Source organism: Mastacembelus armatus, chromosome 18, assembly GCF_900324485.2.
Source record: "Mastacembelus armatus chromosome 18, fMasArm1.2, whole genome shotgun sequence".
In the NCBI taxonomy this organism is placed as follows: Eukaryota; Metazoa; Chordata; class Actinopteri; order Synbranchiformes; family Mastacembelidae; genus Mastacembelus; species Mastacembelus armatus.
The window spans coordinates 106154-126165 of record NC_046650.1 but is presented as its reverse complement, the minus strand read 5'-3'; the positions used below and the strand labels follow the sequence as shown (position 1 = coordinate 126165).

Genomic DNA, 20012 nt, shown 5'->3' with positions numbered 1-20012 from the left:
ACACAGAAATTTCACGGTATACAATAAACAGATAAAGACACCCAGTCAATAACAAATAGCATAAATACAATATCAACAGTTAATGTTAAAAAATCTAATGGGGACAAAGGATCTCCTGAACCTCTCAGTTTTGCAGCCCAGTGCCATGAGCCTCCCCTTGCAGCTTCTACTTTGTTTAGTTAGGATGTCGTGGAGGGGATATCCACCACAGTTCTGAGAGGGTCCAGCCCCCTTCCTAGCACAGAAATGGCCTTTTTCACCAGTTTGTTCAGTCGCCTACAGTTCCTGTCCACAATACCACTCCCTCAACAGACAGCAGCATTAGAACAGTATACTTGCCATGACAGTGTGGTAGAACATGCAAAGCATGTTACTGCAGACATTGTAGGAACCAAGCTGTCTCAAGAAGAAGACACAGCTCTGCCCTTTCCTGTACACTGCATCCACATTGGTAGACCACTCAAGTTTTTTGTCCAGGCTGCATTATATAATAATAATGTATACAATATACTAAAATATGTAGTATATTTTGGAGTCTTAATTTATTATTAAGTTTCCATAAATTTCCCCAGAAGTCTCTAGTTGAAGAGCAGTGGACCCAGGTCAGAGAGTTGTATATTGTAGTTGGAGAAAAAGTAGACAGATTTTGGTAGAGACGGGGGTCCAGTCAACATGCTGAGAGCTGATGTAGCCAGCGTTGATTCCCGGGAAGATGAGGAACAGGTGAGTAGGATACTCAGACTGGAGAAGAGATGCGTAGAATTTCACAAAGATTCAGGTACACAGCGTCAAACCCGGGGAGAACAAGGAATAGATGAGTGTGGTGCAGTGGTGAAGACGGAGGATACTCGATCAACAGGTAGGTGAAGGTGCAGTGGCTCAGAAAAGCTGGCTGTAGAGACCTGGAGGAGATCACTGCTGGGGCTTGATGTGACTGGTCTGGTGATGGAACTAGACAAGAAGGAAGCAATCAAGAAAACTAGTTACTCAGGGGGGAAAACACAAAGCATGGCTTCGACAAGGAGCTGGCTTTATCACTTGCTACCATGTAAGATGGAAGTACAATGTGGCACCGAAGTGTTGTAGAGTGCACTCTGGCAGCTTGATGAGGATCAGGTGCATCTCATTAATCAGCCGTCATGTACCCTTCAGCAGGAATACACATATGCCTACTCACACACAGTGAGAGAGAGGGGCAGAAGGTGAAGGGGGAGAGGAAAAACTAAATACCAGGCTGCTTAGCATTTAACTATTTACAAAGGAGGAAAAATGAAAAGAAAGAATTTAATTTATCTGATTGGTCAGTCATTGTGGTTGGCTTGGTCTGGGAAGGTGCTCAATCCTTGCTGATAATTGGTCAACCAAACAAGTTTCAAACACATACGTTTTTAGATCACTTAATTGAGTTTTGTTGACACGTAATACCAAGTAAATTAGAGTCATAACTCAGCAACTTAACAAACTCAATAAAAGTCACACAGGTACATGAAATAGCCACAAGCACGAGTAGCAGATAAACAATTAAATAGCCTATATGTAACCATCATATTCTGCTGGCAATGCTTTGAGCTGTTTGGTTATATAGTTACATAGGTTACGTATTTAGCAATAGAAGTAGAGGTATAACAGGAACAATTTATGTACAATACAATATAAAATTACAGAACTTGTCAGGTCATATCAGGAAACATGTTAAACTGGTAAAGGAGGTCAGGAATGGTGTAAAGGTATTTAAAGGTATTTGATATCCAAAAAGAAGTTCTGACTAGTTGAAGTTCTGTTAAAGATAACTTTAACAAAATGTAATATCAGGAATTCATAGTGCTAGTAAAAACTGAATTGTAGATATCTTACATTAGTTTTTCCATTTGCCATCTTAAATAATAATTTTGACTTTGAGTATAAGTCTGTTTATATTTTAAATATCTGAAAGGGCAACTTCAACTAGTTGAATTAATTATAACTCAAAACATCTTCAATTGTAATCTGACTAAGAATGACAACTTAAGTGTTAAACTTATTTGAAGTCTTATTTTGGATATCTGAAATGATGCCACAGATATCAATTGGTTTGGCACACATACAAACAATCAGAGATATCTGTAATGATCATTTCAGATGTCTGAAACTCAATTTAGACTAGTACATTTTTTGTTGGCAAAGACAGTTCAATATAAGCTTTGCAATGAATTCTGGTCTATACTGGACAGAGTGCTGCAATTCCAGTAGCAGTTATGGAGAGAATATTGAGAACATGCTATTAGTTTCAAAGAGCTGATACTCAAGGAATTTCAATTCAATGTGGGCTTCATAGACAATTGGGCCACTTTCTGGGGAAAACCCGGTTTGGTAGCGAGGGACGGCATCCATCCCACTTTGAATGGTGCAGCTCTCATCTCTAGAAATTTGGCCGAGCTTATTAGCCAACCTAAAGTTTGACATTCCAGGGTGGGGATTGGGTCGCAGAGACGCAGTCTAAAACGCCTCTCTGCAGTTTCCTTAGAGCCGTTGCCCCCCTCAAACGACATATAAATCAAATAAATCAGAAGTTAACGGAAGAGGAGTTATTCATAAAAACTTAATACAATTTAAGACCACTCTTATCGAACAGAAAAACAGAACAGTCTACTTATTAAAGTCCACTTTAATAACATCAGAACAGTCTGATGTGGATTATTAAAGATTTGGTCTCTTTCATCTAAATCTCTGTTAGTAAATGATTTGATAACTGATCACCAAATTGACTTACTCTGTCTCACTGAAACCTGGCTACAGCAGGATGAATATGTCAGTCTGAATGAATCAGTCATAAAAATTATCATGTTCCTCGAAGCACAGGTCGAAGTGGAGGAGTAGCTGCAATCTTCCACTCAAACTTATTAAACTTTCATTCTCAGAACAGTTATAACTCATTTGAGAGCCTCACTCTTAGTCTCTCACATCCAAACTGGAAAACACAAAAACCAGTTCTACTTGTCATTGTGTACCATCCACCTGTCCCTTACTCAGAGTTTTTAACTGAATTTCCAGACTTCCTGATTTAGTGTTTAGTTCAGATAAAGTCATTATGGTGGGAGATTTTAACATTCATGTAGATGTTGAAAATAATAGTCTCAGTACTGCATTTAATTCAATATTAGACTCAATTGGTTTCACTCAAAATGTTAATAAACCCACCCACTGTTTTAATCACACCCTTGACATAAAGGCCTGGATGACCAGTAACTTTCTACTTTTAAATTCAGAGAAAACAGAAGTTATTGTATTTGTGCCTAAAAACCTCAGAAATAACTTTTCTAAAATTATAGCTACTTTGGATGGCATAGCCCTGGCCTCCAGCACTACTGTGAAAAACCTTGGAGTTATTTTTGACCAGGACATGTCTTTTAACTCACACATAAAACAAATCTCTAGAACTGCCTTCATTCACTTGCGCAACATTGCCAAAATTAGGAACATCCTGTCTCAAAATGATGCAGAAAAATTAGTCCATGCATTTGTTATGTCAAGGCTAGATTACTGTAACTCATTACTATCTGGATGTCCCAGTAAGAAGCAATATTCATATTATATTATATTCATATATATTATATTCATATTCATCTGTAGTCCACTGTTTAAAGAAACAGTGTGGTATGTGTTAACTCAAAATATGCATAATGTAATTGTGTTTTTAACATGAAAAATATGACTCCCTCACCTTTGTTGCTTCAGCTGTGTTGCTTTTCTTAACAAAAAATGTTGATGTTCTGCATACGAACTTCTAATTCTACTTGTGTGAAGAACACCAACTGTTTTTCCATTGTGGCTATGGAGAATCTTTGTATCATTGCTCCAGTGATGATGGCTTTTTCCAGTCCTCGTGCATGCTGATAACTCAGAGTTGGTTGAACTCTGCTGTTCAAGAACTGAAAACTGAGTTTCCCATCTCAGGGTTAACAACTGAGTTCAGGAATACATTTACAGTTTGTTAAACCTGCTTTCTCAAATACACCCCTCATGTTTAGCTACATCGTTTCAGTTTGCTTGTATCAGTCACACAGTTTTCTGTTTCAGCTGCTGGAAGAGAACATTGTTAATTTTGTGAAGAAAGAGCTGAAGAAGATGCAGAAGCTTATGAATCCAGATTACCCAGAATGCTTACAGCGTCAGATGAAGGACAAGGAGGTGCTGGATTGTGAGAATGAAGAGCAGAGGAGGAGCAACAGTGAGGCATTTCTGAACATAACACTGAACTTTCTGAGGATGATGAAGCAAGAGGAGCTGGCTGACTGTCTGCAGAGCAGTAAGAGTATTTCTATAAAGTTTTATAATTCTTTAAATCTGTATACAAATACAAATACAGTGGGGTTCAGTGCACTGATAGAGTCCTCAGGCAGTCTAGGCCTATACAGCATAACTAAGGGATGGTTCAGGTAACCCTGGTAACCCTGAACCATCCCATAGCCCTAACTATATGCTTTGTCATAAAGGAAGGTTTTAAGTGGACTCTTTATTTAGCTGCATCTCAGACATTAAACAGTGGTTAGCCCAAAATTTCCTTCACCTTAATGAAAGTAAAAGTGAGTGTATTTTGTTTGGCCCCCCAGGATCCTACCGCAACATTGATCTCAGTGCTCTGACACTGCATGTTGGTCAATCTGTGAGGAACTTGGGAGTGATTTTTGATAACGAGCTGAAATTGGACAAACAAATAAATGCTGTGGTCAAAGCCAGCTTTTTCCAGCTGCGTTTTGTGGTAGAAATTTTTTTAAGTTTGAGAGTTGCTAATTCTCAGAAAACAACCACAAGTGTGATGAATCATCTCAGTTTAATCACCGGCCCGGAGAGGCCTTTCAGAGGTCCTCTCCCGTCTGTGTTAAAAGACCAGTTTATATACATTTTGACAAGAAAGGGGTGGACTAATCTTGAACAGACCCCCACATTGGTTGTTCAGGTACTATCTTCAGTCTTCTTACCATCAAAGAAACAAATTGTTGGCAGTTATTTACAACTTCCTACCCTAAAACACTAAAACAATAAAACAGATAGAACCACATACCATGAAAGGGTCAAGCAAGCATTCAACCCCCACATTGGTTTAAGTTAGTGACCATTTGCTCTGTCGTAAAATCCCACATTCCCCCCTTTTGACACAAAGTGTCAACACATTTTAAGACAAGACATTAACATTAACAAAATATTACATCATTAGTCAGGGTCTTTCTATATCTAGATCACTGTCAGTGTATGGGTTTCCCGGGGCCCAATCATTTAACTGTATTTCAGCAGTATTTGTCGATTCAGTTGGTAAGCTAACATAAAGTGAAGTGTATTCTCCTCCAAGTACTCCTCCTAACCATTTATACATCAGGGCCCGCATGCAAGTGAGTGCACATGTACAAAAACACAGGAGCATACTAAACATAATAACTACAGGGATTAAAATTTGCACAATTCCAGCACCCCAAGGACCAAACTTATCTGATAACCAATTTCTAAAACTGAAACCCGAAGACTCGGATGGCCCAAAAACATCCCGAATCCGTTGTAGTGTTGCTATAACATTTGTCATATTATCAGAATTGTCAGGAATGAGAGTGACGCAAGCATCTCCTGTCAAATTTAAAGTTAAACACAGGCCTCCAGTTTTGGCTAAAAGATAGTCTAAAGCCATTTCATGTTTTAATAATGTTAGTCTATGAGATTTGTCATTTGCTTGAAGTAAATAAAACCCTTTTATAGTCTCATTGGCAAATGCAGACATTGAATAGGTAATATTGTCAATGTGATCGGCTAAGAATGTTACACCGTACCAAGGTAACAACCCAATTCCCCATTTTTCACCTAAAGAAATACGCCAATGGAAAGCTTCAAGGGTTGAGAATTTTGCTATCTCTCACTTCTCAATGTGGTTTACACTATGCATTAAATTAACAGGAACTAAGGCTAAGTTAACAATTGTAAGATTAACAAAATAGCAACACCCTGACCATCCTGACGGTAGGAAAAGAAATGCTCTGTTCCCACAAAGCCAATAAAAATTTCCAATAGGTGGTATACCCATATATGCAGGAGCATGAAGGTAATCATTTACTAATATTGTCTGTCCATCTTTGAAAGTGATATTAACTGAACCAGAAGCTGGCTGGTGCTCAGTCCCATGTGCAGTCATAATTGTTCGACTTGTAAGACCTGCAACAGGGTTTGTACATTGTGATATTCCCATAAACTGCCCTGTGCCATTTGAACACAAACACACCGAATGTGAAATATTTGTGGGTTGCAAAGGTACTTCCACAGGGTCAGCTATAGTAGAATTCAATGGAAATGGTGCAGGCAACATGTGATCACAAAACCAATCTACACATGATAAATAAATAGATTTCTGTTCCTGTGTATGTCCATATGCATCTGCGGTTGCACCATACCACATTCGATGGGAATATTTACAGTATTGCCTGCTGTGTTCGCTTACAGATGTATATTTTGTAAAAGACTGTACTAAACTAATAACAGGGTCCAAACAAGGGCAATGCTGTGTTTCTAATTTAAAAAGAGAATGCCAACTTTCAGGAGGACCCTGAATAGCTAGAATGTTAGAATACGGTCCGTAAAGGTTGTTTTTATGCCACTGAATGTAGGAATACCAACTATTAACATGAACAGTGGGTTGAGATAACACTTCCTCTGCGTCAAACCCCCAAGGTTTCCACTCGGACTGTTCGAACAACTGTCTTTTGCGTCTTATTAAGAGTTCTTTGTTTTCCTGTAAGATGTCATCTTCTGGGAGTCTGGATGACATGTCTTTGGTTCTTCCTTTCGTGGTTTTGTCTGTTCTGAATGCAGTCTGAATTATGGCTGCAGTGGTGATCACTCCAGTGATGACAACTGCTAACAGCACCCACAGTCCGTGCATCTTCTCAGCTCCTCGTCGTCGTCTCATCGGTGGCACCCTGTGGGAAGGGTTTACAGTGGGATGCATGAATCCACGTATCCTTCTCTGCAATCCGGACAGCCGTTGGGGTCGTCAGTAGCACCTGGTATGGTCCTGTCCAACGGGGCTGGTTCCAATGCTTCCTCCTAAGGTCTTTAACCACTATCCAGTCTCCTGGCTGGATGGCATGGAGTTGTCCTCCCACAGGCTCAGGAAGGGCAGCTTTTACCTTAGGGAAAATGAGCTTGAGAGTCTGGTTAAGTGCACAACAGTATTGTAACATCTCATCATCCATTCCTGTTAAAGTTAACTTATTCTGGGGAAAAGGCGTATTTGTCATTCGCATGGGTCGTCCAGTGAGTATCTCATAAGGAGAGAGCCCAGTTGTTTTATGTGGGCGGCCTCTCATAAACATTAGCGCTAAAGGTAAGACTTTTACCCATGACAATTGTGTTTCAGCCATTAATTTTGTAAGTTTGGTTTTCAGTGTCTGATTAGCTCTCTCAACTGCACCACCACTAGATGGATGGTATGCACAGTGTGTCTTCAAATTAATCTGAAGACTTACTGACAGACTCTGTATCACATTATTTACAAAATGTGACCCATTATCACTACTTAGTTTGGAAGGGAGTCCCCATCGTGGAATGATTTCTTTCAGTTCTGCCTTCGCCACTGAAACAGCAGTAGCATTTCTGCATGGAAAACACTCAATCCATTTCGAAAACATATCCAGTATTACTAAGCAATATTTGTAGCCATTGCATGGAGTGAGTTCAATAAAATCCATCATTAAGTGTTCAAATGGGCCTTCTGGTTTTGGATGCGCAGACATAGTTACTTCTAAACTTTTACCTATATTGTTAGTAGCACAAATCACACATTTTTTACAAAAATTTTCAGCAAACACTGAAAATCCTGGTGCATACCAAAATCTATTTACAATATCCACCATCCCCCCTTTTGACGCATGGTCAGGCCCATGAGTCAATTTTGCCAAGAAGGGAAATATGGATCTAGGGAGCACCGGGAGCCCAGTAGGGCTAACCCAGATACCCGAGGGAAGTTGTGTGCACCCTTTTCTTTTCCAGGCAGTTTGCTCACCCACATCAGCTCCTGTCTGTAATAAGGAGACATCATCAAGGGAAAAAACATTTTCCTGAATAGACAGGGGCATCTGTAGAATTGGGGAGACAGGTGAATTTGCTGCTGCCTTAGCTGCTCCATCCGCAGTTGCATTCCCCTGCGAGATGTGATCAGTAGCACCAGTGTGGGCCTGGCATTTACACACTGCTACTGAAGTAGGGAGCAATAAGGCATTCAGAAGATTAATAATGAGAATTCTGTGAGCAATAGGTTTACCCGTTGAGGTGAGGAAACCTCTGTTCTTCCACAAAGCATGGAAGTTGTGACAAACATTAAATGCATATTGAGAGTCAGTGTAGACTGTGATGCGTTTTCCGGTACCCAAAATGAAAGCTCTGGTTAGGGCAAACAACTCTGCAGCCTGAGCTGATAAGTGAGAGGGCAATCTAGCACTTTCAATTATATCATATACAGTACAGACTGCATAAGCCACACATGGTGCCCCATTTGATGGGTTCCTCATTGAAGACCCATCAACAAAGAATACAGCTTCAGCATTAACCAAAGGTGTGTCAAATAAATCATCACGTGGATTAGCTGTAGCTTCTACAAGCTCTAAGCATGAATGAGGCTCTCCGTCTTCAGCTTTAGGGAGCAAGGTTGAAGGGTTAAGAACAGTGCAGCGTTTGAGAGTAACATGTGACATTGTTAATAAAATATTCTGCCAGTGCATCTGTCTAGCTGGTGTAAGATGAGCTGTTTTTGCTTGCAGAATGAGAGAGTGGACTGCATGGGGGACATGTACTGTAAGAGGACTCATGGCAACAATATCAGTTGTAGCTAAGACAGCTTCAGTAGTAGCTGCTACTGCTCTCAAACATGGTATCATACCTCTCTCTGTTATAGAAAGATATTTTGAATAATAACCTATGGGTCGTTGCTTGTCACCATGTTGCTGGGTGAGGACAGCAGACATGAAGCCATTTCGTTCAGATACAAATAAATTAAATGGTTTAGTGTGGTCTGGAAGTCCTAGACAGGGTGTGCTTGACAAGGCCTGTTTTAGTTCTGTGAAAGCAGTCTCTGCAGTCAAAGTCCAAGTCAAATCGTCAGTCATGGCCAAATGTTTTCCCCCATGTGTGATGTCATTAAGGGGTTGGGAGATCTCCGCATAGTTACGAATCCATGGACGGCAATAGCCTGCTAATCCTAAAAATGACATCATTTGTTTTTTATTTCGCGGTTTTGGTACATCCAGAATTGCTTGGATGCGTTCAGGACCCAATTTGCGACCCTCCGGAGTTAAAATATGGCCAAGATAGCGCACAGATTGTGAGACAAGTTGTAATTTGTCTTTTGAAACCTTGTGGCCGTTTTCTGCCAGAAAACTTAGTAGAGACACTGTGTCTGTTTGGCATGCTAGCTTTGTTGGGGAACATATTAACAAATCATCAACATACTGAACTAGTGTGCTACCACATGGACTCTCCCAATGTGAGAGGTTTTCAGCCACTGCCCCTGTGAACAGAGTAGGACTTGAAGAAAACCCTTGGGGCATGCGAGTCCATGTGTAGCGTTTACCATTGAAAGTGAATGCAAACCAGAACTGTGAGTCAGGATGAACAGGAATGCTAAAATATGCATTTGCTAAATCAATAACAGAATACCAACGAGTATCCCCCGGAATTTGAGACACTAGTGTTATTACGTTTGGTACTGTAGGAGCCACTTGGTGAACAGCTGCATTCACGGCTCTGAGGTCCTGAACCGGCCTCCAACTACCATTTGGTTTCTTTGCAGGCAAGATTGGGGTGTTGCAGGGTGACTGAGGACATTCCACAATAGCACCTTTATCTATCAGTGACTGAATGACAGGAGCAATGCCTTCAACAGCTTCAGGACTCAGTGTATACTGTTTTTTACAAGGCCTAAAATTAGACTTTGGCTGTACAACAACAGGAGTTGCACCTTTTATTTCCCCAAAATCAAACTTACTTGTAGCCCACAATTTGCTAGGTACTGTTGAAAGTAATGCTTCCTCATCAGCCGTCAGAGGCATAAGGAGTAACGGTTCTTTATGCTGTGAATACAACCTATGAATAGACCGTATAACTGGTACTAGGATATGTAAGGAGCAGGATGTAATGTTCAATGATTTGCAATGTAATCTACCATCACAATCTGGCTGCCAGTCTGTAGCCTCTAGGGCTGTTTTAACCCACGCAGCTATCTCTTCCCAGGACTGATATGGTTGCTTTGTTAATGCAATGTGTGGGACAAAACCCCTTTCTGTAAACACAGCTAATTGTGACTTAGAGAGGCTTACTACAGCTGCTGTACAGTTGTGTCCAATTAATACTGAGGTTATTTCCAGTGTGTCTTTGTCAGTTGTAGTCCAAGCTTCTTCATATGTGATATCTCTGTTTTCTGCCGAAACATGAGAAATACATTGTAGGATTGCAGTTGCCTGTGTTATCTGTGGCACCATTGAATATAATTCATCTATGTCAGGGAACTGTATGAGATCCCATGAGTAATAACAGGCAGGTTGTGACAAAGAGAAGGGATAGAGACCGGCTGTTGCACAAGTTATGTTAATGCCTGTGGGCTCACATTTAACATCAACCCTTAGTGCACACATGAGGTCTATGCCCATTAAATTTACAGGACATACATCTGACAAAAGGAACACATGGTCACTTCTGTAATCACCAAAACATACTGTAAGTGGCTCTGATAGTGGTTCAAGACCAGGAATGCCTGATGCTCCTATTGTCTTAAGGTATTGTGTTGTTTTCTGTGCATTTGGGAGCAATTTAGATTGAATGACAGAAATCTCTGCTCCTGAATCTACTAAGAATGTTACATTCACTCCTTGTATCTTAAGAGTTAATCTAGGTGGTGTTTTTGAGTCTGATGTTAGTTGTATGTATTGATGGTATGTAACAGCTGGTCTATTAGTGTGTGGCTGTAGAACTGTATGTGTGTCTCCGTGTAGTGCGATGTCCTGACCTGCCTCCCCTGTCTCCTATGCTTGAGGAGCCTGGAACCCTGGTGAATGCACAGCAAGTCCCTGGGGCAGAGCATGTGGCCAGGGTTTCTCTTGCACTTGTGTGTCCTGTGAAGTCCTCCTCCTGTTTGTAGGACAGTTACGGGATATGTGTCCATATCCGTCACAAGTGTAACACCGTACTTCTGTGTTAGGCTGTCCTCTTTGACGCTGATCCTGCAGAAATTTTCGGCCTTTTGGAGTGTAGTGTCGTGGCCTCAGGCCCCTTCTGAGGGTTTGCGTTCCCTGTTGGTAATACATCAACTGAGCAGTTTGGAGAGTCTTTACCTGGTTCATGTGAGCCTCCACTCGGTTTCTTTCTGCGTGTAAGACATGTGTCCATACATTTGGCAAAGTCTCTGTTTCCCAGCCTACACATGATGTCATCACGCAGCTCCTTAAGCCAGGATAAAGACCATTTACTAATGCAGTTTTCAACAGGTGGGTGTATGCCGCATTACCTGGGTCGATTCCTGAATGAGCAGCGAATACCGTTTCCATGCGGGTGCGATAATCAGCTGCTGACTCCCCCTCTTTTTGTCTGGTATTGTGAATCTCAGGCCAGCAGACTCTCAAAGGAAACGCAGCTCGCACAGCGTCATACAGGGTGTCCATCATGGTGGTGAACTGTTGGGACCCCACTGTTGCTGTGGTTGACCATGTTGTGGGTCTGATGTTTGCCCACCGGAGTTTGAAAAACCTGCGACACACAGCTTCTACTTCCTGTAACGTAGGGTTATACATAGTGAGTAATTGCTGCATTGCTGTTACCCATTTCTCACCGCCAGTTTTTTGGGGGTCCGGTAGTTCATCCGCAACCTCCTTCAGTTCATCTGGCTGCCATGGTCTGTAGACGAGCACTTCTGGATTCCAGTTGGCCTGTGCCTGTGCGTCTTGTGGCATAGGCTGAGGGTTAGGGAACGTCATCATGGGCATCTGGTGTATTTCCCCTTTGTTGGTCTGGCTCCTCAGCCAGTAGTCAAACGTAGCTGCTAGGGGAGACTTTGTTCTGCTCAAAGGATCAGGTGAAATTTGAGTTTTTTTCTCAGTCTGGGTTTTCGCTGGTTGAGGGGTTATGTAAAGAGAAGACAGGTCAGGATAGAGTTGCTCAGATTCACTTTCTTGTTCTTCGTCTGAGCTTCCCTGTGACTGGGCACTTGCTGCTGCAGCCACCTGGGCTCTGATAGGCTGTGCTGCTGCTGGACCCCCCACGGGCATAGCGACAGCATATGGAGGAGGCAGGTTACCCTTTCTTACTCTACGTTTCTGTTTTCCCTTTTTAACTTCCTCACCATCAGACTTTGCTAAGTTTACCATCAACCCTGCAGTGGATTTCTTTTCTTTCACCTCTGCCTCCCTTTCCCATTTCTGGAAAGAGTGCCAATTTATTTTCTTCCCTTTTCTTTTCTTTGTCACTTCCGCTTCTCTTTCTTCCAACAATATTCTACACCGCTTCAAACAGTCTGTGCTAAGTGTGCCTTGCAATGGAAACACCCCTTCAGTAATGGCGTGCCATAGTGGAATCTCCTCAACTGCACATTTACCCCATTTCTCTGTCATTATTTTAGCAGAGCCTGTCAGAGGGTCAGGTAGGATTTCTAATTTCCCCGGATTATTCCCCATGTTCCTAGACTCACTGGGACTGGTGCTTACACTTTCATTGGGCTTATAACACACACACAATAAATTCTCATTCACTCTGATCTTCCCATCTCATCGTATGGTCGGATCTTATCAGACAAACACTAACTTTGGGTAACTTTCTTCAGCCAGGTAGTTTGTACCTGGCTGACACTTTCGTTCCGAGCAACGTACCCTTACTGTACACACATTGTGCATACAAGACACTGAAGGAGTCACCACAAAGCTTATAAAATTATCACCACATTCACACGCCCAATTTATTTTATGGGATGATTTCTATGGATGAGAATAATAGACAATAATACCCTCACTCCTCAGAAACAATAATAGCTTACTCCTCATTACTTACTTCTCAGTAACAACATTAACAATAACAGCTTACTTTTCAAAAAACAACATCGTTTTCCATTAACAATCATAGCTTACTTCGTCAGTACTGTCTTAATTTTTTCATGTTTGCCACGTACGGGTCGTTTCCTTAATAAACCATATGGCTTCCCGAAGGAAGACTTACGTTTGTAATCCTCAGCCAGTGGGGTTTTCTCGTTGTTTCTTGTTTTTTTATTCTTTTTTGGTTTTTGTTTTTTAGGATTATTTTTTCATCATCTGGCGTCTGTCCCGCAGACACACTGGTCTCATTACCAGGAGGGATTACAACGATCACGTGATTACCAAACACACACCTAGGGTTTTTCTTTGACGCAGACCAAAAACATACCAAAAAACATACAGAAGAAATGATTCATAACACTGTACTCACTCAGTAAATGAATGGAGCATCCACTGTCCGCCACCCGTTCTGACCTCAGGCGGGATCCAGGTCCTCCGTTTGTCCGAGCGGAATTTTCCCTGTGTTTAACTTTTACCACCGGTGGTTTCCTTCGGTCTAGAACAGGCGCCAGTCAGTGGCATGTCCATCCCATCCTCGTCGCCAAATTGTGGTAGAAATTTTTTTAAGTTTGAGAGTTGCTAATTCTCAGAAAACAACCACAAGTGTGATGAATCATCTCAGTTTAATCACCGGCCCGGAGAGGCCTTTCAGAGGTCCTCTCCCGTCTGTGTTAAAAGACCAGTTTATATACATTTTGACAAGAAAGGGGTGGACTAATCTTGAACAGACCCCCACATTGGTTGTTCAGGTACTATCTTCAGTCTTCTTACCATCAAAGAAACAAATTGTTGGCAGTTATTTACAACTTCCTACCCTAAAACACTAAAACAATAAAACAGATAGAACCACATACCATGAAAGGGTCAAGCAAGCATTCAACCCCCACATTGGTTTAAGTTAGTGACCATTTGCTCTGTCGTAAAATCCCACAGTTTTCTGGTCAAAGTGAAACCCTTTCTATCTCGCAGTGATCTGGAGAAAGCTGTTCATGCTTTTATTAGTTCACGCATTGACTACTGTAATGCACTGTATTTTGGGATTACACAGTCCCTAGTTAATCGATTACAATTGGTGCAAAATGCAGCTGCACGCCTTTTAACTGGCTCATCTAGATCCAATCACATCACTCCCATTCTTTACTCTCTTCACTGGCTACCAGTTCGTTACCGCATCCAGTTTAAAATTTTGACTTTTGTTTTTAAAGCTCTTAGCTCTCCTCCTTATCTATCGGAGATTTTAACCCTCCACCGCCCCAGTAGGCCTCTTCGTCTGTCCTCTCAGACTGTACTGGAGGTCCCTAGATCCCGGTATAAACAGTGGGGTGATCGTGCATTCGCTGTTGCTGCTCCCAAACTGTGGAATACTCTGCCCCTGGAACTGCAAGCACTCACTGACCTGTCTCTTTTTAAGTCCGGACTAAAGACTTATCTGTTCAGGCTAGCCTTTAGCTCTTAGTAGTACAACTTATTACACAAAAGTATGTCATGTCTTTTTCTGCTTATTGCATTTTATTATTGTTTACTTGATGTATAGCACTTTGGTCTTCCTTGTGTTGTTGTAAAGTGCTTTATAAATAAACTTTGATTGATTGATTGAATGAAGTCTAGCCTTAAAAGTGTAGAAGGTGTCTGCCTCCTGAACCAAGACTGGGAGCTGGTTCCACAGGAGAGGAGCTTGATAGCTAAAAACTCTGCCTCCTATTCTAATTTTGGAAACTCTGGGAACCACAAGCAGACCTGCCTTCTAGTGCTGAGGTACTTAGGTATTTAATAGGCAAAAGTGGCAGAGTCACAGCAGAGCATACGATCTGCAGAACAGATCAATACCGATTGACCCCGAACAATGAAAATGACCAACTTATATATCTGCTCAGCAGTATTAATTTACACATCAGAGTAAATTATGCCGGTATGGCAACATACGTAATATGATTAGCGTGTCCATGTGACTACCTGTCTTTTCGTGTGCTTCCTAATGAAATAGAAAGCAGTGTCAAAAGTCTTTGTTGAATTCACACAGGTCACATAGGGAGACGTACTGTCTGTTGCATTAACATAGGGAGCTGACAGACAGACCATTTCGTCATTATTTTCCCAGAAATAATGCTCAGGGCTAGACACTGATGTTGTCTTCTTCATGAAAAAGAACTTCCCAATCAGAGATGAGAGAAGAGATACACGGGGAGGCATTGTCATTGAGTAATGGTCGTATCATGCCAAATCACAGTACAATCATCTCAAGGGATTTTGCAAGAATCAAACCAAAACCCCAAAATCCCCTATGAGCAAGCACTTGGTGACAGTGGAGAGGAAAACTCCCTTTAACGGAAGAAAAAACCTCCACCAGAACCGGACTCAGTTTGGGCGGCCATCTGCCTTGACCGGTTGGGGTGAGAGGATAGAGGAGAGAGAACAGCAACACTAAACAACAAGTAGACACTGCAGGTTGGTGGTGCAAGTAACTGCACATCAGTAATATACAGCTCCAGGACCAGGGACAACTGCAGAAGGTACAGAGAGAGCTAACACAGAGAGACAGCTCAAACTGTAGAAAGAAACAAGAAAAGCTTTCCATTTTCCAAACATAGCATCAAACCAGCCCCAAGTACTGGTGTCAATGTAGTCGGAATATCTTCAGTCTGTGTCTGTTGAGCAAATGTTCAGGTTCAGTCGTATTCCTTGTCAGTCTGGTATTGGAGGTGAATTACTGAGTGATCTGCTGATCTTGCCATAATTCATCGCTGATTGCACGTCTCTCCACCTTTACTGCCTGTTACGTCCTCGCCTGGACGGAACTTAACAGTGTAAAAGGGAAGGGGAAATGGAAAGGAGGAGGTGAAAACAGCTGACGTAATGCTCAAAGGTTTGGCGTTTATTTTACCTTTATTTTACAAGTGGAAAAGAACGACAATAAAGAGACTAGTGATTATTTACAAATGAAAAACAACAAAACTAACGCGGCAATATGTAAGACAAACAAACAGGAACAATGGTCGGCGACCCGTTCAGCGTACTCTGACCAACAGGTCTTGCAAACAACACTTAGACTACAATAAGGCATAAACAATTTCAGAAGCTTGGCGAATGGCAAACTGTTCACATCAAATCCCAGTCTGCACTGAGTAAGGCTTTTCCGGTCCTTAAAAACAGAACAAATGATTGGCTGATGCACTTTAGCTGGCGCACATCACATGTCACCAACCAACAGCCAAAGAGCAGGAATGTGCAGTAGGCATACGGCAAAAGGGAATCTTCGAGTGGCCAGGGAGGAACTGAGATACACATAGTGCATGAGTGTGGGCAAAAGCTGCATATCTATACCTTGTAGTACACTGGAGTATCCACAGGACGAGTTTTCTGTGAAGGACAAGGCGTTAGCAAGTATCATAGAAGTTGAACAACCGGTGTCCCTAAGCATTTTAACTGTGATGTAATCAGTGTTTTTACCAGAGAGCGATACAGCTGCCTCATGAATAAAAGGTTGGAAACAACTGTCAGGTTTACAAGCTTGAGGAAGGAACACTGAAAACCTAGGTGAAGTAGTGGGTATATGAACACATGCTAAACCTTCCCCTTTTGGCTGGGAAGATTTTTGCATTTGGGCCTTTTTCTGTAGACTCGGACATTTTGCGATAAGGTGTCCAGGTTTATGACAGTAAAAACAATGTGAAATGTCCCTAGGGCATGCGGCTACTTTCAGTGAGAGATGAGATAGGAGCTGAAAGAGGACGGTTACTACCTGAGGAATAAAACACGTGTTTTGGCTTATGTGTCAATTCATATTCGTCTTGCGTGACTGTGTGGGAAAGGGAATGCAAAAATGCCAGGCAATTTCAACTAGTTCTACTTTCTTACACTGCTCCAATACTCTCAAAGAGGGTGCAGAGATAAAGCGTGTGAAATTACTAGTCTCCATTTTTCACCTTTACTTTGTAAATGTAACCAAAAGAATTACGTGTTTTGTTCCGCCTTCTACCAGGCATCTATTATACCGAGCAAATTACTGACCTGATGCGAGATGGATCCCGGAAGAGCCCCATTTATGTTACGTCCCCGCCTGGATGGAACTTAACAACCATCAATGTCAGACCAGAATAGCCAACAAAATTGGGTGATGCTAGAACAGCTTTCTCTGCTGCAGCGACAGCTCTCAGAGTCGTAGTTTACTGCCGTGAGGTTGGCATAACACAGAAGTCATGTAACTATCCTTCTGGTTAACAAACGAAGTGAAGGTTAGGTTAGGATTAGGCAGACCCAGTGTGGGAGCTACAGTCAGTGGTGCCTTTAGATCAAGAAAGGTTTTTATTCCTTCAGGAGTCCACATGATTTGTCATGTGCAGAGAGTTGTTTACCATGCACCACAGCAGACAGGGGAGCTTCACGCAGCGAGTAATTCGGGATCCACTGCCTGCAAAATGATGTCATGCCAAAACTCATCATTTGTTTTTTAGTAATTGGCTTAGGAACATTTTGAATTGCAGCAATTATTTTTTGTGACAGTGTGTTTCCTTCTGGGGTGATAAACGATGCATATCTAATTTTTGGTCTTTTATGGAAAGGCCATATTCCATATATATTTAATGAAACTTGTTTTTCATTTAATTTTAATTTAGAATATTTTGTATATTACAATAGTTTTACTAAATTACACTTAAATTAAACCCAATAGATTTTAGTCGACTAAATCTATAGTAGATTTAGTCGACTAAAATCTTATGCTATTTAGTCGACTAAAACTAGACTAAACTAAAACAAAGCAGATGACTAAAATATGACTAAAACTAAAATTGCATTTTAGCCAAAAGACTATGACTAAAACTAAATTAAAATCTGCTGTCTGCTATATACCTTCTTGTGTATTTTATGTCAATAAAACTGTTTATTAAAGTTTGTAGCGTAGTATGGAAAGTTTCTATAGTTAGTATAAAATAAAGCCGAAGACAAAGCCAACCAGGACATCCAGTTCATTTTTCCATTCACTTTCAGAGAGCTGAATGTGCTAAAAGAGAAAAGGTACAGCTTGCTGGAACTGGTTCATCACTTCTTCACTGAAACCAAACAAATCAGTAGATTTGAAGATTTCCAAGTTGTGTTAATTTTTGATGGTCTGGATGAGTGTCGACTTCCTCTGGACTTCCACAACACTGAGATCCTGAGAGATGTTACAAAGTCCACCTCAGTGGATGTGCTGCTGACAAACCTCATCAGGGGGGAACTGCTTCCCTCTGCTCGCCTCTGGATAACCACACGACCTGCAGCAGCCAATCAAATCCCTCCTAAGTATGTTGACATGGTGACAGAGGTCAGAGGGTTCACTGACCCACAGAAGGAACAGTACTTCAGGAAGCGATTCATAGATGTCTGGCAGGCCAGCACAATTATTTCCCACATCAAGACCTCACGAAGCCTCCACATCATGTGCCACATACCCATTTTCTGCTGGATCACTGCCACAGGTCTGGAAGATGTGTTGGGGAGGGAGGGGGGCTGCCCAAAACCCTGACTGAAATGTATGTCCACTTCCTGGTGGTGCAGGCCAAACTGAAGAACATCAAGTACGATGGCGGAGTAGAGACTGATCCACACTGGAGTCCAGAGAGCCGGAAGATGATTGAGTCTCTGGGAAAAGTGGCTTTTGAGCAGCTGCTGAAAGGCAACCTAATCTTTTATGAATCAGACCTGACAGAGTGTGGCATCGATATCAGAGCAGCCTCAGTTTACTCAGGAGTGTTAACACAGATGTTTAAAGAAGAGAGAGGCTTGTACCAGGATAGCGTCTTCTGCTTTGTCCATCTGAGTGTTCAGGAGTTTCTGGCTGCACTTCATGTCCATCTCACTTTCATCAACTCTGGAGTCAATTTGCTTTCAGAAGAGCAATCAACCTTTGAGATGTGTTCAACAAAACAATGTGAATTTGCAGAGACATTCTTCTACCAAAGTGCTGTGGACAAGGCCTTAAAGAGTCTAAATGGACACCTGGACTTGTTCCTTCGCTTCCTCCTGGGTATTTCAATGCAAATCAATCAGACTCTCCTACGAGGCTTGCTGACACAGACAGGAAGAAGCTCAGAGACCAATCAGAAAACTGTTGAATACATCAAGCAGAAGATCAATGAGAATATGTCTCAAGAGAAAAGCATCAGTCTGTTCCACTGTCTTAATGAACTGAATGATCATTCTTTAGTGGAGGAGATCCAACAGTACCTGAGTTCAGGAAGTCTCTCTACAGATAAACTCTCTCCTGCTCAATGGTCAGCACTGGTTTTCATCTTACTGTCATCAGAAAAAGATCTGGACGTGTTTGACCTAAGGAAATATTCCGCTTCAGAGGAGGCTCTTCTCAGGCTGTTGACAGTGGTTAAAGCTTCCAACAAAGCTGTGTAAGTGGCATTTCCTTTTGCCTTTTCTCCTAAGTTTGGAGAGAAAAACAAATATTTCATCACTTTTTTTCTTTCCTGTTATTTCTCCAGACTGACTGGGTGCAACCTTTCAGAGAGAAGCTGTGAAGCTCTGGCCACAGTTCTCAGTTCCCAATGTTCCAGTCTGACAGAACTGGATCTGAGTAACAATGATCTACAGGATGCAGGCATTCAGTTGCTATCTTCTGGACTGAAAAGTCCACACTGTACACTGGGAACTCTCAGGTCAGGATTTTTCTTCTGAATTCTTCAGCTACTGACCATTTAAGATTTGATTTAAATTTTTGGCTAAATGAGGATGAATGTCTGCTAATATGATTTTATGACATTTTGGTAGTACAAAGACCTACAACTCAATTTTTAATAAATGTTTCAGTTTTTTAAATTTCAGATAACTTTTTATCCCTGAGGGGAACTTTGCTGTATAGCCAATAACATTTACAAGCAATCACACACAAAAAAACACACATAGAATTATTATATATAAGAACATAGAATTTAGAATTGT

General features: G+C 41.5%; 1 protein-coding gene across 1 annotated transcript; it reads left to right on the top strand.

Moving 5' to 3' along the window:
• The first annotated feature begins 672 nt into the window (after positions 1–672).
• LOC113144912 (NLR family CARD domain-containing protein 3-like) lies at positions 673–19785 on the top strand. The gene is made up of 6 exons (XM_026331224.1): positions 673–723; positions 4057–4285; positions 4590–4642; positions 18202–18419; positions 18542–19465; positions 19556–19785. Exons 1-6 carry the CDS (start codon positions 673–675, stop codon positions 19746–19748), a joined length of 1668 nt encoding a protein of 555 aa, XP_026187009.1. The 3' UTR covers positions 19749–19785.
• The last annotated feature ends 227 nt before the right edge of the window (positions 19786–20012 follow it).

Excerpts from the sequence above, each read along its gene's own strand:
- LOC113144912 (XM_026331224.1), top strand. The coding sequence starts at position 673 with ATGCTGAGAGCTGATGTAGCCAGCGTTGATTCCCGGGAAGATGAGGAA. Across the intron at positions 18,420-18,541 it reads ACTGACCCACAGAAGGAACA|GTCTGGAAGATGTGTTGGGG; the intron begins GTACTTCAGGAA and ends TCACTGCCACAG. Across the intron at positions 19,466-19,555 it reads AAAGCTTCCAACAAAGCTGT|ACTGACTGGGTGCAACCTTT; the intron begins GTAAGTGGCATT and ends TTATTTCTCCAG.